The sequence below is a fragment of the Ambystoma mexicanum genome, chromosome 2q (genome assembly GCF_040938575.1).
Source record: "Ambystoma mexicanum isolate Mex_15411 chromosome 2q, UKY_AmexF1_1, whole genome shotgun sequence".
Taxonomy (NCBI): domain Eukaryota; kingdom Metazoa; phylum Chordata; class Amphibia; order Caudata; family Ambystomatidae; genus Ambystoma; species Ambystoma mexicanum.
In genome coordinates, this window is record NC_090924.1 from 636,310,530 (window position 1) to 636,336,230 (window position 25,701).

A 25,701-nucleotide genomic window follows, 5' to 3' on the forward strand; every position below is an offset into this window, starting at 1 on the left:
TTTTGAACTTACCGACATCGACGGCCCTTAGAGGTATCAGTTGAGGGAACAACCCCCTGATAGTTAGGTCAGATAGGCAGTACACCAACCCACAACGTTTGATAATAAAGGTTTTCAAACTGTTACGTTTGAGTCTGTGTCTCTCTTGATACCATGCCTGTCTCACAGCTGTCACCCAAAGTCCAGCCATGACAATGAAACACAATTGTCATTTACTGCAAACACATTTTATTTGTAGTAAATTTGAAATAAAAGCTTCAAACATCCCCATTCTCGCCAGCAAGGCCAAGTAACATTCTATTGGTACTCGCCCCATATAAAATCTCCTTGCCAATGCGAATGGGCTAGTAGATTTAGAAAGCAAATGGAGTACCAGACCATCAAATGAGCAGCTTGTTGCAGTAGTGAGATGTCCTTATTTGTTTTAAAAAGCATTTCTAGTGATGTAACCTTTTATAAATACACAAGTTTCTGAAGGTTGAAAACATCACTCATTGAAATAGAAAAATGAAAGTGTGGTTAAAAATGTGGTTATCAAACTAAAGCCTACCACCTCGTCTCCGAGCCACCCTTTTAACCTACCTGTCATCTGCCTGCTAACATTTTTCCCTCTCCTTTAATCTGCTTCTGTCCCTCACTTCCTCTGTCTCCACCCTTGGCACTTCACCCATCATGGTCACATACCAAGGAAAGCTGGCTGTACCGCTTACCTGCACTTAAAAATGTCCAATGTTGGTTGTCCTTAATCTATGTATGTCCACTTATGTATGGTCCCCTGTGACAGTTCCATTTACTTCCCTTGACAACCTGCTCAGAATGTCCCTCAAACTCAACCCATTGTAAGAAGCTCACTGCTTCCCGTCAAATCTGATATCTTATCTATTGTATATTCTTTTGCGATCAAAAGAGCATTGTTCTTCCTGAATAAAGATACATAAATAAATAAAATAAGTTAAGATTTCTGATATTTTCACACATTAAAGCTACTCTACTTCAAAAAAGGATCTCTCTACATCCTGGAAAAAAAAACATTTAAAGCAAAAGTTTATCAGATCAGCCATTCCACCATTTATGCAGAGATCACCATAACTTTCTCCAAATACATACCATACTCAGTGGGTGCAAGTACATTACCTTCAGGCACCTAGAGGCCCAGGCACTGTGGATAAAACTACTAGGTCTTCTGTGCCAAAAATGTTATTTTAACATCTAACCCCAATATATCCTAGTGGTTAAAGAAAGGTTTACAAAGAGCATTATTAACCTCTGTGCATCATCAGGCATAAAATAATCACAGTATCACTAAAGGAGGAATAAAGGCTTAAATAAAAGGGTGCAATAAGGAAATAAAGGTCAAACACGAATGGGAAACACTGCAGTTTAATACAATGGCAATGTTCAATAGCGCAGGCTGATTTTGGCAACCATGGTAAATAATGATTTAATACCTGATGGGCTTTGAACTATTGAAGGGGTTGATATTGTGCTTGCCGTAACCGAATCACAGCGCCCAGTGCTTCCACTGGAGCTGCCGCTGGAAGGAGGGGACGGCGAGGACGCTGGTGATGGACTGTGCTGATTTATACACTGGGCTACAGCAAAACCTGCAAAAAAAACAGAAGAAGGTTACTTATCCAGTGGATGGGTCTGATAGCTATGCTGAATGCATTATGTGTTTCATATACAGAGTACATCATTAGTAGCTGGTATCAATTCCAGGCCTATTTCATTAGATGAACCACCTGCACGTCATATCAATGCTTATTTAATTTATTTATTGGTTATTTAAATGGCGCTTTTACAGCAAGAAAGTGTTTCAAAGTGCCACAGGGCAAAAGGGAAGGGAGCAAGGGAAGAAATAAGCAATGGAAATGACAATTAATAAGTAAGGAAACAAACAAACACCAGTCCTTCTAGACCATGTGACATTCGGTACTGTAAGTGCAGAGAAAAAGGAAGGGGGCAGGGGATAAGTGCTAAAGGGTCCGCCGGTGGGTGGGGGGGGTAGAGTGCCAGAGGTGCCTGTTGAGGAGGCAACAGGTAAGTGCATTGGTGGGGATATCTCAAGCCAAAGAGGGAGGTCTAACGCCAATCGGGTAAGTGTAGGGCTGAGACGAACCACCCAACTGGTAGGTGAGTGCTTGGAGGGCAGTGCAGAGGGAAGAGCATGCTGGTGCCGATTAAGCAGATGGCCAGGACCCTATTGGACTCTTGGGGGATCGGGCCACCAATCTCAGTGGTTGGGGGAATGGTTAGCGCGGAAGGGAGAAAAGGAAGGAGGAAGAGAAGAAGAAGAGAACGGTCTTGAGTGGTTTGCAGAACTTGAGGAGATCTGGTTCAAGACAGAGAGAGAGAGAGAGGGAGACTGTTCCAGAGAAGGGAGCCAGCCAAGGAGATATATCTGCCCCCAGCGCCCTGCTTGGAAAAGCGTTTGACCAGCAGAGAATTGGAGCAAGAAGATCGAAGGGATCTGGAAGGAGAATATTTAGTGAGAGTGAGTTTCAGGAAATGTGGTCCTTGGCCCCAGACAGCCTTATGAATTATTCAAAGTGTCTTGAATTTGGTCCTTGTGACAACTGGGAACCAGTGGAGAGATTTTAAGGCTAGAGAGATATGATCCCTGGGCTTGAGGCCAAACATATGTGATGCAGTGCTATTCTGGATTAGTTGAAGAGGGCAGAGGGAAGAAAGAGGTAGGTTGAGAAAGAGGCTGTAGCAGTAGTCCAGCCTGGAGAGGACCAGAGCTCTAGAGACATTGAGGAGCTTCTGGGGGAAGGTAAGCAAAGGGAGAATGCCTCTAAGTAGGTGTAGTTGAAAGTGGGCCTTCTTGGGAAGGTCCAATAAGTGAGGAGTGATGGAGAGAGAGGAGTCAAGATGACCCCAAGGTTTTTGGCATCAGTGGAAGGAGGAGGAAGAGAGCCTATGGAGGGTGGCCAGAGTGCAGTAGGAAAACGGGAACTGGTGTCCCGATTGGAAGAATCACAGTCTTACTGGCATTAAGACAGAGACCATTGGAGGTGCACCAGGACTGGATAGCAGACAGGCAGTCCGGGATGATAGAGGAGGAAGAAGAGTTGTGGGTCATCTGCATAACACTGGAAAAGAGGAGATAAGGCAGAGATCAGGTGAGCAAGAGGTGCAAGGTAGATTTTGAAGAGCCAGTGCGAGAGGACAGAGCCCTGAGGAACACCACATGTAGAGCGAGTGGTGGTGGAGGAGAAAGAGCCCAGTAGCACCTGGGAGGGGTGGCTGGTCAGTGAGGAAGGAGGTCAACCAATCTAGGGCACGGTATGAGATACCAATTGTATCTTGGAGCTGCTTTATGAGGATAGAGTGGTTGACCGTGTCAAAGGCAGAAGAGAGTTCAAGGAGATTGAGGACAGGAGGAGAGTTAAAGTTACGATTTGCGAGCAGCTCTTCACAGGTGTTCAGGAGAGCAGTTTCTGTGCCTCTGGATGCTCGGAATACAGATTGGTCATGTAAACAACCAACAAGCTCAGTGTGTTGGGTCAGTTGGGTGAAGACCAACTTCTCCAGGAGTTTCCAAAGGAAGGGTGTAGTAGAGATAGGGCGGTAGTTGGCCAGGCATGAGGGGTCGGCAGAAGTCTTTTTTAGAAGGGGGTGTCCACAGGAGTGCTTTAGAGAGGAATGGAAAGAGGAAGGGAGAGAGCCAGAGGCTAAGAAGTGGTTTCAGAAATCAGCAAGAGCCTGTGCGAGGGAGGAGATGTTGTACTTAATAGTTCTGGAAGAACAGGGAGACACCTGTTTAGAAGAGACCTTCATGAAATTGACTATTCTACTCATTCCTTGAGATAGGAGTGAAGGGGGAGAGAATAGGTGGGGGAGACCGAGGGAGGCAAGGGGACAGGTAGAGGAGGAGAAGAGAGAGCAGTCAGAATGACCCAAGTTTTGGAGGGGAAATGAGTTGCCAGAACAGTACAGAGGGCCTGAGAAGAAAGAGACGAGGTAGACACTGCAGATGGGCTGGCTAGTTTCTTTAAGATTTTAATGAGTTCAGCCGTGTTGTTAGTGGCTCCAGAGATACGGGCCTGGATGTGGATTCCTGGAGTGGATGGAGAGACGGTATTGCCTTTGGAACAGGCGACAGGACAGTTTGTCAGGGAATGAGTCTGAGGTTTGCCACTTCCATTAGGCAACTCTTCACTTGCATTTCAGAGTTTCAGAGCGGCTAGATCAGAGCCATACCAACTGGTACACTTGGAGGCAGGTTTCAGGTGGATCCTCATAACAGGGGCAAGAATGTCAAGAGTGTAATTGATAGCAAGATGAAGATTGGCATGGACAGAGTCAGTGGGATAGTTAGGTGGTGGGGAAGGAGGAGGGATGAAGGTGGAAGCAAACGCAGCAGCTGACACACGTTTCATCGGTCGAATGCCTGCGAATGAGGCTGGCAGCGCTGGTGGAGGCTCGGTCAGCGGGCCGAGGTGTCCCAAATGTGAAAAGATGAGAGAGTGGTCAGACCAAGAGAGAGGGGGATCAGTGGGGATGAAGGCATCAAGCGTGTGTCTGGCAGAATGGGTAGGGCCAGAAAGAAGGGAGAATAGTGAGGGAGAGAAAGGTACAGAGATCACGGAAGAGTGCAGAGGCAGGAACAGTGGAGTCATGGTGGATGTTGAAGTCCCCAAGGAAGAGGAGTTTAGAGGTAGAGGTCAGAAGAGAGGAGGTGAAGTCACGCCCATTGCGATAGGAAGATAGACACAGACTCCGGGGGTCTGTAGATAGTGGTATGGGTGAGGGAGAGAGTCGGAGAGACACCAAGCTTGCAGACAAGAGGAGTGATGCTGGGTGGGTAAGAGAGAAGTAGGGAGCCACTCAGGGAAGATCAGGGCTACTCCCCTACCAAGTCGGTTGGACCGAGGCTTGGAGAGGATCTTGTAGCCGTCAGGGAGGAGGGAGGCAAAAGCAGTGGCATAGCTGGCATTGAACCACGTCTCAGTGAGAGCGAGGATGTCGAGATCAAAGTCTTCAAAGGAGACGGATGTCAGAGAATGTTTGACTGCAGTGGCTAAATGTAGCAGGTCACCACCTTTGAAGGTTTTCCGAGCAGAGGTACAGGGGAGTGGATACAACCATCAGAGCTGGTGTAGGAGGTGCAGAGAGAGAGAGGAAGGAGGAGTAGCAGGAGAAGGTAGAAAGATGATGAGGGCCGGCAGGTGCCGGTCATGAGGAAAAGATTGGGTTGATGACCCTGTGCCATGACGGTGCCATTGAGTTAGACATTAATGATTAACCTAGATGATGAGAAGTGCGCCATCTAGTGCCGCCATTAATGGGTGAAGAGGAGAAAAGGGCGAGAGTAGAGATCAGATGGGAGATCCATAGGTCTGACGAGGGGACAGAGAAAAGGATATCAGTGATAGTCTGTCTGGCAGTAGCACTAACATAGGTGTCGGCAATAGGTAGGCCAGGATTAGAGGCCAAGAGATCTTTTTAAAGCTTTTTTCTTGCAGACTTTGTGGGAGAGGAGGGATAGGTGATAGAGTAACAGTTAGAGTAGATGGGAGAGATAGAGGGTGCCATTGAGGTGGAGGAAAAGAGGGATAGATGGAGAGGCCGTAGAGTGCATGGGCAACACACCAGGCAGCCTAGCAGCTGAGGGAAACAGGAGGATGCACAGTTGTAAAGCACACCTAAATTTGAATTTCCCAAAAAGCACTAAAAACAGCGCACGATAGAGGATGCACAGTTGTAAGGCATACTTTGGAGGCAGAGCGTACAGCAGGTCAGCAATTTAAGAGAGGGGATCAACATTAGAGTAACAGACCGACATATGGGGGGCAGCATTTGGCTGGACAGTACAAGAGTATGCATGTAAAGACAGTAAAGATTACAAAAGACGAAGTAGAGGAGAGGATGGCTTTGGTGTCTTCAGAAGAGGGATATAGCAAACCTTAAGCGCTCATCACAGAGGGGGAGGCAGTCAATCGGAGCCAGCATGGATGCGTGGTGGAGGGCCGCAATGGAGGCACACATTAGTGCGAGGAGGTGCCACATGCAAGTCAGGGCAGGAGTCTTGGCAGCGTATATGGCCAGGGGGCTTTCTCTGGCAGGCTAGGTGACCCCCTATGGGAGTTGATGATTAGCTGGCACCGGTCTAAAAGTTGATTTTCAGCGGACTGGCGCTTGCCAGTGGTTTCTGCTCAGGTGCACAGTAGGGCATCCTCTGGGTCCTCCAGGAGGGCCAGACAGGGTAGGACTTGGCCCTTAGATGAGGCACTTTGAGGGGGTCGGCATTCGTCTTCCGGCTCCGGGGTCTCCGTTGCCAAAACACAATGGCCAGCCAATCAGGGCAAAGCCCTCGGAGCAGCGATGATCAGCTGTTTTGCCCGCCTCGGGTGGAAGCCATGATGAAACACCCTTGTGGCCACGTGAGCAATGGCAGAGTGCCTCCTCCATTGAATGTGGGGGCACAGTGATGATGATTCTGCCAAGATGAGGGGTCAGAGAGGAGCAGGGGTGCACTTCTCGCTCTAAATAGTGCAGCCCTTGAGGGGGCTGGCGTTCGCCTGCCGGCTCTCGGTCTCCGAAAAGTCAGCCAATCAGGGCAAAGCCCTCAGAGCAGTGCCGAACAGCTGTTTTACCCGCCTCGGGTGGCAGCCATGACGAATGGCCGTTGCAGCCACACCGCTTCAGGCCATTCAAGGCATATTCGGTTCTATGTCCAGCAAGCAGAGTCTAGATAAAAGAAAACATATTTGCTTATGTATGTGAAATGTCACGAAGCAGATCTAACAGAATGGAAAATTTGTAATGCATTTCTGAAGACCTTTGTCTTCAGAAGATTACAAATATTTCAACCTTCACCATAGCAATACTGAGACAACAGTTCAGTGGAGCAGGAAGAGGTCTGGAGGTTAGCAGTTTATTCACATATAATTATTAATCACCTTTATTTCCGAGTAGGGTGACTAGTGTCATAATGCTAGTAAGCAGTGGAAAAGAGCAATTTGTTCACAAAACCAAAGACTACACTTAGACATCAAGAAATATGTGACCCTAAAAAACCCATAAAGGGAAGTAGAGATGGCTCAAAACACACAACACCGAAAGCCCTGCATCGTAATGTCAAAGCATATCAAAGTCTTTTGTAATAACTGATAGTTGGAGTCTGTCAGTTTCAGTTTCTGAGTGAACAGAGAAGCACATGTATAACGCTCTTTGAAAAGTGAATTTGTACCAGGCCTGATGGTTTTCCAAGACTTAACAGTAAGCAACTTGTCATTGTGAAAGCTGGGGGTTACCGTCGTACTTAACTCTTCTTAACACCAGATGTTTGACTTGCAGAGTAAAGAGGAACATACCTAGAAACCAGCGGGGGCTCAGCTTCAGTGATGGGGTCTTTTTTAGTGGAGACATCTGTGAACCAAAGTTTGTATCCTAAACATAATTTTGGATTTAATTGGCACAAAGGGATCAGAAAGTGAACATTCGCAAAGGCTACAAATTGTACGTTTCCAGAGCACTACGCACATATAAAACCCACACCTTTGAAAGGTGGTAAAATGCTGTTCTGAATGAAATAAACAATGGCAATAGATTTGGCTGATACATAGGCATTGATGTCGTGTCCAAGGTACTCGAACCATCCGCCAATTATTGTCATGGTATGCCCAGAATGTATCCTCATTTGTAAGGTAGCGAAATCATATTCTTTGTTTATTACATGCAGGTATTACAATGATACACCAGGGAGTGCCGTCAATGGGCCAGGTATTCACACCATTGCCAATCATGTCCATCAAACCCCCAAGTATGTGCACAATTGCCATCCAACTCCCAGGTACTGAGACCATTGGGAAGGAAAAATAACTCTGGCAGAGCTGTGTCAGGTTTCACTATGCTCAGCTAGCATAGCAGTGCCAGATTAATATTCCCAGTTTACTATGAACAGCAAGGATCACCTATCTCTGGCTAGCATAACAGAGCCATATTCCATTATGCACAATTATAACAGCAATGGGATGTTCCAGTTTTACCACTTAAGCTCAGTAAGCCAGATACTATTACATATAGTAACAAACACAGTGCCAGATTCCATTATGCCCAATTACTACAGTAAGGCCAGTTGATCCAGTAAAGCCAGTTAACACTATGTCCAGAAAGCATAGTAGCACAAGATTCTAGTAGGCTATGTAGGCGATTGGAGGGAGGGTGCAAGTGTGTGTAAGAACACTGCAAAATTAATCTTTTGTTGCAGATGAATCTCTAAAACTACATTTAAAATAGCAAGGGTCTAACCCTTAATGTGACATTTTCCACAGAAGAAAGCCAAACATCGGAAAAACACAAGGCTTGTAGCTGTAGGACATTTCTAATCAAGTTTACTGCCACATAAATGCAACTTTAAGAGCAATCTGAATCCTAGGGCGCGAATAGACAGGTGCTAAAGGAGCCAACAACAAGAAAGAAGGACTCCATGCCGGGTCATCAAGAGGATTTGGGTTAGGTGTTAACAAATGCTTTCACAAACTGAGCTACTCTCAAAGAGAAAAATATGACACGCCTTCTGGAGTCCTCCTAAAAAATAAATGGGCCACCAGACATCCTTTTACAGGACCAAAGCTGAGGCCCTCTGTGGCCAAAGTCAGGAGTAACACTAAAAGGGTACTAATAGGACACAATGGGTCAATGTAACTTTTTCAGCCCCAACTGGTAAAGTTGAGCCAGCATTACACATAGATGGATTCTATGGCATTTTGAGGCGCTGTTACATCACCCCCCTCATGCTTCTTTAGAGAGGTTCCAATTCTGGCATCTCATCAGCTCTGTAGCCGAGAATGAAGGAGCTTTGGGGAAATCTATCCTGCTGCAAGCATGATACCAAAGAGCCTCCCTCCATGATAGCATCAAATGAGTGCACAACAACATGTATGACACGACTGGGTATCAAGTTCTCTGTGCCCCAGATCGGCCATGCACAGCTTCTGTTTCCTCAACACCAGAGGAATCAGTAGAAACAGGGGATATGTATAACAGACTGAAATCCCTTGCGTTCAAAAGTGCACTTCCTAGAACCCTCCGTTCCCCGATGATGGAAACTCCCTGCAATAAAAGGTACATCATTCTTTTTAGTTTTGAAAGCCAAGAGGTCAATCTGGGCATACATCCACCTGCAATAGATATCACCATTTCCCCCTTCCACTCTCACACATGCAAACTCCCCGTCAATCAAATTAGTGTTTTCTGCTTATTATTACCAGCCAGTTGGGCTGCAGCCACATTACCTTGTCGCCAATCGCTGAGAACTCAGGGAGCATGGCCGTCTTGTACTACAAGAGAGACCACACACCGCCCCGCTTGGTCATATGCTGCATGGCAGTGGTACCATCCATCAACACTTGGTCAGCCCTCCCTATTGATAGCACAAAGATCTGCAGCACATCATGCCCAAACACGTGACACTTCAGATGAGGTTCAATTCAAACAGGTTTTATTCAAAGCTGTGGTAGGTTGGGCGAAAACACCTCAGGAGTTGGATGTTTACCTACAATTCCCCTTCTTGGGATTGGTAAATGCAAACAATGTAAAGATGGGATAAGCAATATGCCAGTGAGGTGGTCCCAATCGGAGACATAACGTTCTCCCCCAGGAACTAACTCTAAAGTACACAAGAAACTCTGGAAATACTGCCCTGCCACTTCTTGGCTTAAACTCACAATCTCAGGTTTATAGTACCCAACCACTTCTTTCTTCAGCTCACAGCCCCAGGTATGTAGAGTCCATTCTGCCCTGCATGCTTTATTCACACCAGAAGGATAACGTCTGGCACACTAGTAACTGATCCAGCGTTTTAGTGACCCAGTTTACTGCGACTGTCAGGAGCAATGCTCACTCCCTATGGGACCTCTGACACGCTTAGCCGCCAATGAGCTTTCTTCCTTGATAAGTAATATGGTGAAGTTCCTACTTAGACTCAAAAATGGACATGGTGCACCTACCACTCAGAAATGTGTCTTTCTTCTTTCTTTCTAAGGGTGATATACTGTCCTAACACAGAGATTGTCACCCCTCTCTGCCTCTATGTTATATGGATGGCATTTCCCAATAGGAGGCATTCTCCCTCTTCTCTCTCCTCAATAGGGGCAATTATGTCCTCTAGCTCAGGGTTATACTGCCCTGCTCACAACACTATGAGGGATATAGTGCCCCTTACAGCAGGTAGGCTCAGGTTTAGTGGGTACAGTATCCAGATCCTGGGCCCAATCTCAATACCTCTCCACAGTTGCCTAGCTTGAGGTCCAAGCAGCTTTAGGGCACACCACAACTTGCACTCTCTGGGCCTTAACCAGCTTTTAGGGATGCATGACATACATTGGCTTCTGCAGCTTCTCCCTGGTTTTCCCAGTCTGTCACAGGGTCTTGGCTGCCAGCCTCACTGCTGTTCGCCTTTCTGCTTTAACAGCTGCCCTCACCCATAACTCTATTTCTAGCTTCCGCGGTTCTGGCGATGTATGTTTTCTGCAGCACCACCGTGGCATCCATCTCTGTTTTTATGTCTATTTCCTCTGCGTTTAAGTTTACAGTAAGCCTGTGTTTTCCTTTTCAATCTGTTCAGCTTGCTTTGAAAGGTTCACACTGCAGGGCGATCTCTAGTCAGTGCCTTCTTTGCCACTTTGGCCTCTAATGTCTATCCGAAGATTGCAACAAGAATGTAGGTGGTGTGGTGGGTCAGAAGGAGGAGTCGGACATATTGGACATTTCTTCGGCATGTTCTGAATACTCACAAGGCATAGAAGGTTCGTCCCCCTCCTCTTCCCCCTCTGCTCTCCAATATTGTGTTGTAATGTATTTCCCACACTCACTCCCTCCCTCCCTGCCCTGTGGGTGCTTTGAAACAGTATATTCTTATTGTATAAACGACTAACAAGCAAACAAAAAATACATAAATATTTTAAAAAAATAAAGAAAAAGGCTTTTGTTACCCTATTTCTACATGGATGTTCCCTACCTAACCAAACTAATTAAATGTCCTCTGTCCAACGTCTAATCTACCTGACTCAACTACTAATACAAATAATGAAAGTTTGCCAAAAGCATGTTTTTCTCCTGGCTGCTTCCCTTCTGCCACCTGTCTCGAGGCTTTACTTCAGGATTCTCTTAGTTAATATATATCAGATATGAAAATGTCATTCTGTGTGTCTTATTTCTGAGCTCCTGTAGCTCCTGCCAATAGCTCATAGGTCTGATCTTCCAGCTGGCTTAATGCTTATCAGTATTCTAAGTACTTTCCTTAATGGTTTTCTTAAGATAGTCTCTTACAGTCCTTCCTCTGAGTTTAGTATTTCACTCTCTATCCACTCGACACTTCTGGGGTTTGCTATCTTTTTATCATGGGTAAGGCACCACCACTCCAGGGGTCTTTCTACTAGGTTATTTCTCTGAGTCCTTGGCGCAACATGTAATCTTGACTAATACTACTTTTCAAAGACTCATTAGGGCATGCGCCCACTCTTCAACAGTTAACTTTGGTAACCTCTTCCATCCTTCATAGGATAATCTTTCCAGCTTTCTCAAATTCTCATGCTTAACATCTCCACTCACTTTCCTAGGTTTCTCGTGATATATACACTTATGCTTTTTCAATGTCCGGCCATCAATATCACAGTTTTCACAACTTCCTTCACTTAAGGTATGTTCCCCCGATGGCCTCCCCTTCTCCATTTCACCCCAGTACCTTCGCTCGTCATGTGTGGAGTTTCGGGGTTTGGCACTTGCACAGGTCTGCTTCTTTGGTTCCTTGTCTCCCTGCTCCAGGCTTTGCAATAGTCCCGCTCTTGGCATCTCCGCAGATTGCCATGATCGGCAAATGCTTGCTGATAGGAGTTTTCAGGTCTCCCGCTGCCACTGGTGTCAACGTCGTTAGATGGGCCCTAAGCCCACCAGTGCTTCTGTGGTCATGCCACCATGTCGGACAGTCTTCCAAGCTCCATCCTGACAGCAGCTTTATGCTGTTTGGGTTGCCGGGTCTGCAGTGTTTTGCTATGGTGCTGTCTGCTTCTCAGATTGCTGCTAGCTCTGCGACTCCACACCTCCATGTAGCTACATCAGAAGGCTTCCCCTGCGTATGGCTCTATCTCCTCTTCTCGGAGCCACTCGTCCTTCTAACATACAAGTTTGCTCTTAAAGGGATATTCCCTTTTCCTTTAGGTGTCGTGGTTGATCCAGCATTGCCTGGAGCAAAACAAAAGGATGGCACGTTATTCATTACCGAAGGCAGTGCCATATATGCAGATATGGTAGTTTGCATAGGGAGTTCCTTGTGGGAATGAGAGTCCTTGTCCCCTAAGGGGCAGTCACTGCCAGTGAGGTCCCACTTGCCCCGACCCCTAGGGAGGGTCTTACAGAGTGAGGTCACCTCCGTTGTCTCAAAGGGGGTGGCTCCCCATTGGGGAGAAGGGACAAAAACGTGCGATTCATCAGAGTGTTTGGATGAAATTCTGATAGCTTGTTTCTGCTCCATTAAAAAGCCATTCGTCCAGGGTTTTTCAGCTTCAGGTTGCTCCAATCCTCCTTGCTGAGTACCTCATATGACGCATGGCGAAATGGGGGGCAGGGGTCAAATCTGGGAGTTATGTTCTTTCATTTATCATTAGGTTCTTTATACTGCAGCAGCTCACCAGTGTAGTGGTCTCAAAGTAAGTAAACCTTTTCAGATTCATGGTGCATTAAGCTGAGGGATAGCAGGACCTTAGTCTGCTTGTGATGTATTAACTGGAAAAAGGTGCAATATAAGAGCTAGATGTGTTAAACAGGGTGCCGAGCATGAAAAGGTGTGTACGGGGGTGGAGATAGATGTATTGGTAACCATATATTTTACGTTTGGGTGTATGAGGGGCTCGAGAAGTGATCGGGCCATCCTAAGTCTATTGTCGGCATAAACGGATGAGCCATGTCTTTCAAAAGGTATAGATAAATTGGCTGCACAAGGCTGAGAACACATGTCTTAAATATATGTGTTGCTTATGAGGACAAATAAATTAAGCTGTTATAAAGTGTAAGACAAGAAAGATGATTTAAGGAAGAGAAGAAGCGAAATGATAGGTTCAAATCCCCTCAAAACCCTGCCAAAGCAAGGGACTTCACAGTCAACCTCATGTAGGTTGGCTGTGCAATAGTACTGTGAACGCATCATGAAGCAGACACAGACAATGTAAGTAAAAGCTTGGGATATAAACAGTCTAAAAATGTGGTTGGAAAATGCCTAACTTGCCCTATGCTAAGGTGGGATTTCCCTACTTAAATTAAACTAACGATGTCAGGAAGTCCAAAGCAAATGTCTGTCTGTGTCCAAAACCTATACTTGCCCTCACATCTAATTGTATACAATGTGTAGGGATGTCAGCATCCAATGAAAAGTGTTCCCCAAAAAACGCTCAGAGCTTCTTCCAGCTATAAGGTGGAAAAGGGGTTTCCCTCCTCAAGTTTCAAATAGTTCACTTTGCAACAGAGGGGTTCCCTTCCCCAAGCTTTCAATTCTTTCAAAATAACACAGTTCCTTGAGATATTCAATGTTCCAAAATAAGACAGTTCCTTGGGGTCCACCCCAGTTTCTCGGGTTTGGTTCCTTGTCACCAAATTATAAAGTTCACCTCATCAATCTCAGTTCGCACAGGTGTCCTTTATTCATTCACAAAGTGGCTTTTCTTTAGGTGGGAGCATTCGGTCTGGGCACAACAAGGCTTGACTCAGTATCCTTTAACTGGTTAAGTAGCTTTCATTTGTAACTCCAACCTATGCTTCCAACTACACTTTCCTGCTAGCAAACACAGTTTCTGTTATTGTTCCTTTTGCACCAGCTTCCCCACTCACCGTTTCAGTTTTATTGATTAAAGCATCTGTCTCCCCTTTGCCAGGTTTCTCTTTCATAAGTCTTGGCTACTATTATAGTTCTCTTACACATTTATTCTTAGCAATGCTGTCTTATTTTACTCTTGGAAATGCTTGCTTATACAGCTTTCAATCATGTTAATTCTTGGTTTCTTTATATTCAATTCAGATATTCAAAATCAAAAGTCTCTGGCAGTACACCGCCCATCCACTGTGTCCAGGGCCCCCTTTTCAACCAGGCGGACTCACCAGCTTTCTCGTGTTCTGGTTTCCACTTTCAACGGCTTTCTGGAGACCCGTCTCCGCTCACGGTATGCTTGCGCTGGGTCCCTCTGGAATGCGGTGTCCTCCACGACTTCCTCACTTCCCTGCTGCTTACTTTAGAGCTACGGTAGTCAGCAGTCCTGCACTTGTGAACGTCCGGGAGCCTGTCCACCGCTCCCGGTACCTTCGCTCCGTGCTGCTTCCTCAACTCTGCCTCAGACTGCCAATGAGCCCCTCTCGCTCGGTGGACCGGATCATGCTTCAGATACCTCCTAGCATCTCAGGAGGGTGCTGTCTCGCCCGCCACAACTCGTGCCCTGGAACTCTCCTTCGCGTTTCCCGTGTCTCTCTCTCCTCTCAGCTGACTCTGTTTTAAAGTTCCCAGCTCCATGATAATGAGTCCAACAACTAGACCACTCATGTTTCTTCTGCCAGTCTGTCTTCTGTGTTACTGGTGGCCCCCTTGCCTGAGTACCTAAGTGGTGTGCATGTGGGTAAGAGTCCACAAAGAGAGGATGAATAGGGGGGCGTGGCTAGCGCGCGAGCGATGCGGACGTGAGCCGAGTGAGCTCCCGTAAGCGCCGACACAATCCTGTACTTTTATCCTGATTCCTGGGGACATCGAGCGACATCAACGCCACGATTGTGCCCGTGAAGCTGTGGGCTACGACCGGCTGAAACCCGGGCTGTCATCTGCCCGTTTGGAGGGCCACAATCTGCAATTTACTGAAGGCCGGGGGCCCCGAACTGCGAAACCAAGATGGCCGCCGGAGCTTGAGGGCAGACCACCTCCTGTCTGATTGGGGCTTGAAGCGGCCTGGTGTGGTGCGGCACACGCAGTGGACACTGACTTTTCTTACAACCGGAGGTCGCCCGGACAAACGGCTCCTGCTCTTGGGCTGTCTCGACCCAGCCCCGAGTGGTGGAGGACGGCAGCGGCCTGGCCCGACAGTGCTAGAGGTAGGTGGGATTAACTCTCCCCCCCCCCCCTGCTCCATACAGACGGTGGATTTGTGGAGCTGCGTGTTGGAAGGTGCTTGGGGGGCTGCGACACGATACACCGGAGTAGATCCGGAAGGGCGTAATTAGCACTGTTCGACCTACCGTGCCGGACGCCCCACGCCTCCCCGGAACTATGGGGAAGAAAGGCAGAAGAAACCCTCCACACAGAGCAGTATGGACCAATTTGCCGTCGCCACCACCCCGGCCCCGGCGGCCCCAGCAACGCGACCGAACTCCCCCAATGGGGAGGGCCCTCTTTCTCTCCATGATGTAATGGCGGCCATTGCTAATTCCCGATCCTCCATGGAGACCAAAATAGATAGCATGGCGGCAGACGTCTCCTTCCTACGCCACGATCTACAGAAGCTAACCTCCAGAACGGGAGAGGCGGAACACCGTATTTCTGAAGTGGAAGACAATATAGGCGGTATTAACCGCCAACTGTCCCAGGCCTTAAACCGCCTTAAGACCCTTGAATCAAGAGTGGAGGATGGTGAGGGGCGATCCCGTCGCAATAATGTCCGTATCCTGGGTCTGCCAGAAGGGGAGGAGGGACAGTGTATGGAGCTGTTCTTGGAGCAGTGGCTTGTAGACATCTTCGAGGCCACATCCTTTTCAAAGTTCTTCTCAGTGGAGAGGGCTCACAGAATGCCGGTGGGTAGACCACCTCCGGGTGCCCCGCCACGTACTATCATCGCCCGCTTACTCAACTACCGAGATAGGGATGCCCTCCTGCAACTGTCGCGGGCACAAGGCTCGATTACCCATAACGGCTCCCGAATCGCCTTTTTCCCGGACTACACCCGAGAAGTGCAGCGGGCACGACAATCGTTTGAGCCACTCAAGAGACAGCTGGCCCAACTAAATGTGAAATATGGCCTGCTCTTCCCGGCCCAACTGAAGATATATCATGGTGGAACCACGGTTCATTTCAGCGACCCGCAAGAGGCATGGAAATGGGCGGAGGCCCATATAGAAGGTGATTGGAATGCGAGACCGAGGAGACCGAGAGGTAGACCGAGGCCCAGGCACGCCTCCCCGAGGGGAAACCCGGAGAGGAATGAACAGGGGGTCCTGGACCCCGATGCAGATCAGCGAGAACATTGACCGGACTGTCGCCCCTCTGGCCTAGTAATAGCGCTCTGAAGTATTCTTTCTTTGTACTCTTAAGCCGGACGCATGAGTAGTCCACCATGGAAGATGTTGACACTGGCGCATGGGAGGGGACTCTGGAGGAGCCTCTGAAACCCCCCCCCCCTAGCCGAACTTCCTCCTTTCCCTCTCCTTTTCCCATTCCCCCCCCCTTTCTTGTTCATCTAGACCCGGCTCTAGGGTCTGGGTTTTTCGAGCTGCTACCTTAAGTTGAAGGTCCAGCTATGTTTGGGCGACAGGTACTTCGTGTTGGGGTGGAGTATAGGGTGGGGGCAAGTTGGGAATGTTTGAAAGTTTGTTTGTTACTTCAAGACTGTCATATGTTTATAATGGACACGAACCACTGTCTTTGGTCGAAGTTACCACTCCACCATCTCTCACTGATTGCTACAATCGTACAGACCCCCATCATGTGTGATAGATATCCTGTGCACAGACTCACGAGACACCCATGCGGCACACCAAATCCCTGAAGTTCCTCACCTGGAACGTGAATGGGATGGGGTCCGGGATTAAACGGCGCCTGCTTAGGCAATTTCTGAATAGACACTCCCCTGATGTGGCCCTTTTGACAGAAACCCACCTGGCCGGATCACACTGTGCCTTTTTTCAGAGGACTAATTACCACCTTGCCCTTCAGGCGGGGTACACAATGGGCTCCAGGGGCACCCTCATCCTGATACACAAGCGCATTCCATTTACTCAGCAATTGGTTGAGCGTGACCCAAGGGGTCGATACGTGTTCGTCATGGGGACCATCTGGGGTCAGACGATGGCCATTGCCGCAATTTATTCCCCACCCGGGTTGGGACAGGAATTACTGGACGATCTTACTACCCTTTTAGGGAAACACCATCCTGATACGTTCATTCTGGGGGGTGATTTTAATGATACCATGAATGATAACTTTGACCGTTCCCATCTCCGAAATCGCAACCCTGACACCTCGACTAGATTGGCCAATTTTGCATCGGCCCTTGGGCTCCGAGATGTATGGAGAGAGTTGCACCCGACTGATAGGGAGTACTCCTTCCATTCCGGCGCTCACGGCTCAATGTCCAGACTGGACTACTTCTTCTTGCCACATACCGACCTCCATAGGGCAATGTCCGCAGATTTACTCCCCCGGGGCATTTCGGACCACTCCCCCCTCTTAGTTGAATTGCGTATGCAAGGTCCCCTTCCCCCCAGAACGTGGAGACTTAACAATTATTATCTGGGGTCCCCGGAACTGATAGATCGCCTGGAGGAAGTTTCTGGTGAATATTTCGAAATTAACGAGAAGTCGGTGGACAGCCCCGTGATATTATGGGAGGCCTATAAAACAGTGCTAAGGGGTGAAATCCTTTCTTGGACGACACACAAAAGAAACACCCGGTTCCGGGAAATATTAAAGGCCGAAGAGGAAGTGAGAAACAGGGAGATTGAGCATATATCCGATCCTACGCCCGAGACCCACCGATCCCTCCAGCGCGCCCAGGAGTGCCTCCGTAACAGAACGATGGATGACGCCAAGCAGGCCCATTGGCAGGCTAGGGCGAGGGTGTATGAACTTGGGGATAAGTCGGGTAAACTACTCGCTTGGTTGCAGAGGAGAGACGAGGGGCAGCGCCATGTCCGGGAAATTGTCACGGCACAGGGCGACACCCAACATTCGGACTCTGGGATTGCCGAGGCCTTCACAGAGTTTTACGCAGATTTGTATCGGGCTCCGACCTCACCGCTAAACCCCTGCCTCCTAGATGAGGTGACGCTGCCGACCCTTTCGGGGCAACAGAGGGACCAGCTGGACTCTGCTTTATCAGAGGCTGAGATTGCAGAGGCACTGTCTCAGCTCCAGTCGGGAAAGGCACCGGGCCCGAACGGATTCCCAGTTGAAACTTGGCAGAAGCTAGGAGTTGACAAAATGGCCGCTCCTCTACATAGGATGTTTCTTGCTGCCCGGGAACAGGGTACCCTCCCACCAGATCTTTGCAAGGCCACTATTGTGGTCATTCCCAAGCCTGGCAAACCTCCACATGATTGTGCTTCTTATAGACCTATATCGCTGATTAACGGGGAGGCTAAGGTCCTTGCTAAGCTATTAGCGAATCGGTTGCAGTTAGTCACATCCTCCTTGATCCATCCGGATCAATGTGGTTTTATGCCTGGCAAATCGACTCAGATGAATCTGCGCCGCCTCCATTTAGCATTGGAGAGATCCCCGATTATAAACGAACCCTTGGCCTTGTTGGCAATCGATTTTGAAAAGGCGTTCGACTCCATTCGATGGGACTACCTTTGGGAAATGATGCGCCGCATGGGGTTCGGAGAGGCCTATTTAGGCTGGGTGCAGCTACTTTATGCTAACATCAAGGCGGAAGTGAGAGTGAATGGCTGGTCCTCTGGGTCTTTCCCCCTGGGCCGTGGTACGCGACAGGGATGCCCATTGTCCCCTCTTTTGTTCGCCCTTGCTATCGAGCCATTAGCTCTTTGGCTTCGCCAAAACACCGCCTGGAGAGGATTCAGATGGCCGGAGGGACACGAGGATCGTACATCCCTGTATGCGGACGACCTCCTTGTGTACCTGGGTGACCCACTAACATCCTCTGCCATTGTAACGCAAATGTTAGTCCGCTTTGGGGAACTCAGCGGACTCAGAATCAACTGGGGGAAATCAGTCCTCTTTCCGGTGAAGGGTGGGGAACAGGCAATCCCCCAGGACTGCCCGTACCGGGTGGAACGACAGGGGTTTCGTTACCTGGGAATATGGATATCCGGGGATTTAACAAGCTATATAAGGAACAATCTCCGACCAATCACAGACCGCTTTATTACTGATGTCCGGCACTGGAAACTCCTCCCCCTGACACTTATGGGAAGAGCGGCACTTTTTAAAATGATGACCCTTCCTAGATTCCTCTATGTCCTTCAAAATGCCCCACTTAAAGTCCCCGACTCGGAGTTCCACCAGGTGGAGACACTTCTCAGAGACCTCATGTGGGGGGGAGGCCAGTCACGAATTGCGTTAACTACACTCCAAAGATCTATTTGGGAGGGAGGAATAGGAGTTCCCCGCCTTCAAACGTATTACTGGGCATCACAACTGGTGGTGGTTAATGACCTTCTCCACGGGGACCGAGACCTGCCCCATATACGGGCTGAGATAGCCACTATGCGCAACACTGACCCGCTGCTTCTCCTCTATCAGCCCCTCTCGAGAACCTCTCCGCCCACAACCACTACGCATATGATCACAGTGTGGAGACAGGCACACCGATTCATTGGGTGGGAAAATAAAGCTACTAGAGCACAACCCCTCTGGCGGAACAACAACCTAGCTGAGACCCAGAAGTTGGAGCCGTGGCCTAGGTGGGTGAACGCGGGGATTGCCAGGATTGGGGATATGCTTACACAGGGGTGTTTGGCCTCATTTGATGACCTACAATTGCGATTCCAGATTCCGAATACGGAACATTACCACTACATTCGCCTCGCCCATGCTTTGAGACCCTACCTGACAGCAGATACACAGTTACCGGACTATACCCCCATAGAGCGTAACATCCTTCCGGCGCATATCCCTACCAAATGCACTTCCATCCTTTACAATGCTATATCCTCCTTTGCTACCCCCGAATTGAATGAACTAAAGGCAAAATGGGAAGTAGATGTGGGGGTGATAGATCCTGAGGATTGGATACAAGTTCTTATGCATCCCCGGGAAATCGCCATTTCCTCTAGGCTTCGACTAGTGCAGTTGAAAATACTACACCGGGTTTATTACCCTAGGACACGTCTATATGGCTGGAAACGGGCTTCTAACCCAAACTGTTTGCGGTGTGGGGATGGGGAGGGGACCTTTATTCACATTTTGTGGCTGTGTCCCCAGATACAAACTTTTTGGAACGCATGCTGTAGGGAACTCTCCCGAGTTCTGACTCGCACCATACCACTGGACCCAAGGGCTTTGCTTCTGGGCGTGCCCGATGAGATAGAAGCTAATAAGTGGGAAAGATTGCTCCTACACACGGCGATGGGGCTGATTAAGCGCAATATAGCGCAGAAATGGGGTGCCCCTGACTCCCCAACGCTGGAACAATGGAAATTGGATATGGACATATGCGCTATGATGGAGCGTAGGATTTACTCGGCGCGAGGCTGTCCCAACAAAGCGTCGAAAATATGGGACAGGTGGGAGGAGGGTGTGGCCTGAGTGTCCCATGTACAGGCGGGGGAATGTGCACTGGGGGTTTTGTTTTGTGCTTGTACCATACTATACATTATTGCATGTGATGAGATGATCGCTCAACTGTTGATGTTCTGGGTACCTTTTCTGATTGTGAACGACTATGACAGTCTGGAGTTGTTTTTGTTTGCTTGTTGCTTTGTTATTATGACCACTGTATTATGTTAATAACAATAAAATACTTTATAAAAAAAAAAGAGAGGATGAATAGTTTTGGTGCGTCTCTTCCTCGTCCCAGTACCTGACTGGAGTGTATTGGAAGAGGGTGTTCTGAAAAAATAGGGACTGGATCGGTAATACCCTACAAAGGTCTGAGGGGATATTTGACTCCTTACAAAAGGGAAATGGGGGATACTGCATCTCACCCAAGGGTGCCTCATCCCCATTACCCAAGTCTCCTCCACCCACGTGATCCTCCCTCGCATATCTTCCCCACGCTCAGGATATGAAAGCAACAGCCCTTCCCTGGCCACCTGGGATGATGATACGTTGGGGAAGGATGCGAGCACACCCTCAGATTCCTCACAGTACCCCGTTCAGTTAAGGCCCTTCCACACCCCACCAAACCTCTGCCCAACCATAAGAGGGTTGCCTTCTGAGATTGAGTTCCTAGCAAAACCCGGTCCATTCCACCTCAGGCCAGAGCCCCTCGCCGTCATCATTTGTCCTCCAACCCCCACAAGCCACACCCTCACCACCCTCCAGTTGCCTTGAGCCAGTACCAAACTCCCTACTAGTTGCATCTACTAAATACCTGCCGACCCGATCGCCCCCGCATGAACCCAGGACTGTGAAACTAATCCCACCAGGGCTGTGCATGCATCCCATCCCATCCGCACCAAGAGAGCCAAACAATATTATGAATGTGATCTCCGCAGCAAGGCCTGGTACACTGATAACCCTCTGCCACTCCCCCAACCATGGAGCCACCCCTGCATCAGAATCTAACCTTAATCGGGAGCCAAACACCACAGCCTAAACTATCCCTTACCTCTTTAAACATAAGAGTCCCCAGAACAAGGCCTCCCACCACCCGCTCAAGAAAAAACAACCCACTTCCGCAGAACACCCAAACCACTGCACATACTCCCATTTGGCAGAGTGGACGCAGGACAGTTACAAAACATGTGCTCATCCACAACATGGTTGTGAAGGATGAAGCTCGAAGCATGAAAACAAGAACGCAAACAAACATGGAACAGAAAGTACAGTCAAGTCCATATAAGTAATATATATTCACTAACAAAAACATTGTTAAAGGGACGTTATAGTAAAGTTGCACTACTACAAACGTACCCCTTTACTGAAAAAACTATGCTAAAGGAAGGGTCTGATTACAGTGGCCTACTAAAAACCTATCAACTTCAGTGCAAACACATTGATGAAGGGACGTTATGCTTCAGTTGCCTAAGAACGGTATTAACCAAATTGTTCGAACACAATTGTTCGAATTACCTAACTGACTGAAAGTCAAGGGTCCGAATTGACCTTTGCACAATTGACCGCATATATATGTATATATATATATATTTATATATATAATGGGGGGTTGCGGGGGGTTTCCCCCTGCATATATGTAACAATTGACCTTCACAATTCGGTCAATTGAGCAAAGGTCAATTGTAATTCGAACAATTTTAGTTCGAACAATTCGTATACAACCCTAAGAACAGCCTAGAAACTTCAGTGCAAAAACATTTGTTACAGGAACGTTACAAATACTTTGCACTAACAACCTATCCATACTATGCTTACAAGTAAAACCGAAAAACCCCAGAAATTCGCCAGATATGGTAAGGTAAGCAACCATAACTTGCGCCACCAGTGTGCACTGCTAAGACTAACACCCATGACATCAAAGATGACATGATAAATGTCACTGATGACATCACTGATGACATCACAGGTGCATTTACCTTTCATGAAAAGCCTCCACAAGGGATTGTCAATATAATGTTGGGAGGAAACTATCAAATGCCTTTGGGAAAACTATCATGAGATCCATAATTCATTACACAGTGCATGCATCTCTGTGAATGCTACTCCTATGGCTAATGGCATAGCATGAAGTGTTTGTACTGCATGTGACGACAACTGAAATGGAAGCACAAGGGACCAGTGAGCAGCCTACCGCCCTTCCAACAATGCAGTAGGGTAATTTCATGTACAACATTTTCCACATCTGCTACGTCCAACAACAGGGGCACTCCTGTAGGGCAGCGGAGCTCTAAAACATCCTTGCAGACCATATGTCGCACTACAGACCCTTACCCGGCAAAGGGCATTGTATTGTGCATGTACTGCAACGCGCTACCCTACAGAGGGAAGGTACTTGGAAGGGTCTGTCAATGACTGGCACCTATGTAGGTGAGGGCCACCCAATAATTCTGTCTCTCGGCATGTCCCCTAGGGTCTCCATGCAGGTGCTGCCCTTTCCGTACTGGGACTTTCCTGCCATTCCCTCTGTGGCATGTGTTAGAAGACCAAAATAAGTGGAAATTAACTGAGAAAGGAAAAAGGGAAATAAAGAAAGCACCTTTCAGAGATGAACAATGGAATTGCCAATCAACGGATGCAGAGCGGGAGGCGTGGCACTGCGCAAAACACTGTAATTGAATCGGTTGGAAAAGGGTTTGCTGTAGAAAGAAGTTTCTTTACGTATTGTAGAGCGTTTTGAAGAGTTTCAGTGCGCAACACTTACTACAAAAATTCTTTCACTACTTTCAAGAAGGGCACCAAGGCAATTTGGATGGGGTGTGCAGAAATCGGGATGGCAGGCATAGTAAAATGAACGTTATTGCTGGGGAAAACTGTGCTGTGAAAAGTCATATTCCTATGTGTGAAGTACACCATTGGCGTATGTGGTAGAAAGGCACAAAAAAACTTCTTTGCAATTTACCACGCTTTCTCCATTTGCGGACCAAATGAAAAATAACGGAGCCACAACGGGGTCTGCGTAATGCGATAGAAAGTTATGCCGGAGATCGGAAATGGACGCATGACCTGGGCAAGTTCCTCCATCATCGCAAACGGCACTAAAACTCATGTAACATGCTTTGCAATTTTCCCTCCACAATGAACAACAATAATGTCGGCATGATTGCGCGTCACCAAAGTGTCACACAGACAAATCATAATCAGTCACTTCATTGTAGGTACTCCATAGCACTACACATCCACATGATAGTAACCAAAATGAGCAGCCACTGCATAGTGTTTTCCATTCACTTTCAATCAATGCAAAACGAACTTCCCCAAAACCTGCACGCTGTGGCTTGTGAAACACAGCCATAACCGCACCCTCTGCATTTTGACAAACATCACAGTCTGTGCGTACACACCACACCAAGAAATCTCATTGACCAATCCCGTAGCCGCTACAGGCCCATTTCTATGGCTGTCAACTGCAAAAGGGGCATATCTAACACGTGCCACCCTGCAACTATCGTGATATTGGCAGACTTTTCGTGCTGTGCGTGCGGGATTGGGAGGAATAACTTTCAACCAGGCTAGGGGACGTCGTTAGTTGTGGTGGCTCTGCAAAGAGCCTTTTTTTTTTCTTCTAAAGGTGCTTCCATAGAAAAAGCTTTTTTTGGAGGTTTTATAAGTATTTTTGCATTGTGCACGTCAGCTCACATTCTTACAAAAGGGCCTTCAGTGCAGCCTGTAGATTGTGAAACAAAATGTCATTGCCACTGGTCGACAAAGACATCCCATTTCCTTCGAAAAGGTGTATATATCGAGAGCAAATGTTCTCATTCTCACAGGAGAACATCCCAGCAGCACTCAAGAAGTCACACATGCTTATCTTGATGAGACCCCTTCTGACCAATGGCTGGCGACAGGAATCATTGGAATAGTCCCATACTATTCTCGGTGGTATACAGTAGAAAAGCACCTTAGCAGTGGGAACAATGTGCTGCACTGCTTGCAACATCTTCAGTTGACGGTACACACTGTAACAAGGTATGGAACCCAAAAAGCGGGCTCCAAAGTGCACGACCAAGTGGCCATGTGTCAACATTCTACAATCACTCTGCCGAAACAGCATGCTTCGACATTGCACCACAAAGCCTCCTCTCCCTCCAAACCGAAATTGCCACAAAAGCCTTCTTGGAGGGCATACACAAACAGATCGTCCACAAAGGCATCACCCACAACGAAAACTAAGCATCTTGCCATGTTTGCCAGCCGCACTACACAAAGTAATGAAAAAAATGATTGCCACCCTTGCCTGTGACGCACACCCTGAGCACCTTATTGTACAATCTCCACAGTCCCATTTCCATTGGCCAGCAAGGTGAGGAGCGCAGAATGTGGCAGGTGCTCTTCACCAAGTACCACGAGCGCCGCTCCCCAGTGAAGCAGGAGGAGTCCTTCTTCCTATTGATGCCCTTTCCTGTGAGGCACAACCTGAGCACCCGATTGGACATTCCCCACAGTCCCATTTCCATTGGCCAGCATGGTGAGAAGCCCAGAATGTGGCACGTACCCTCCCCCAAGTTGCATCGTACACTGTCACTTCTGTACAACACTTCATATGTACCGTTTCAAATTAAGCCTTCAAGTGCCGTGCCATTGTAGAGCATGTCCAGTAGAAAGTTCAGTAAAATAATGCAAAATTTGCACATCAACATTCATCCACCTGAGCACCCATCACCACAAACTGGAGGTATGAATATTATTTCTGCGAAATGTGTGCAACTCCGTTATAAGTACCTGTGCGCATGGTATGTGCCACTGAGTGTCCATTACATTCGTAAAAATGTTACTGTTTTTTCTACCATTCACTGCCATGAAGAGACACGTCAATTGTATATGCTTGCAACGTTTCCATTTACCCATACCACCCATTATTATATCGCAACAGGTACTCTCTTCTTTCCATCCGACAATAGTATGATTTTTTTTCACCACTAACCCATGTCTTACAGAAATTGTAAAAATGTGGATTCAAAACTAGCACTGAATGTATATTAGCAATGTAAAGCAAGGTCCGAAAATGTCATGATGCCTACCTCCAAGGAGCCAGGTCCGACCCAGCAACCCCAGAGGCAGGCATCATTTCCCCCAGGGAAGTGCCAGCGGGCCCTAGCTTGGGCCCTTTGGACACATTCCTGGCGCCTTAGGCGCCAGGCTCATGTTGGACCCCTGTCCTGGCGCCTTAGGCGCCAGGCTCATAAAGCTAGACATGTGTTCAAGTGTTT

General features: G+C 47.9%; 1 protein-coding gene across 3 annotated transcripts in view; it reads right to left on the reverse strand.

The window, feature by feature from the left end:
- The window catches only part of CLEC16A (C-type lectin domain containing 16A), a 1,932,649-nt gene that overhangs the window by 161,783 nt on the left and 1,745,165 nt on the right, over positions 1-25,701 (reverse strand). For all 3 annotated transcript variants that reach the window (XM_069647805.1, XM_069647806.1, XM_069647807.1), the window contains exon 22: positions 1,449-1,604. In XM_069647805.1, the coding sequence (XP_069503906.1) occupies positions 1,449-1,604 (156 nt within the window). The remainder of the gene's footprint in view (positions 1-1,448; positions 1,605-25,701) is intronic.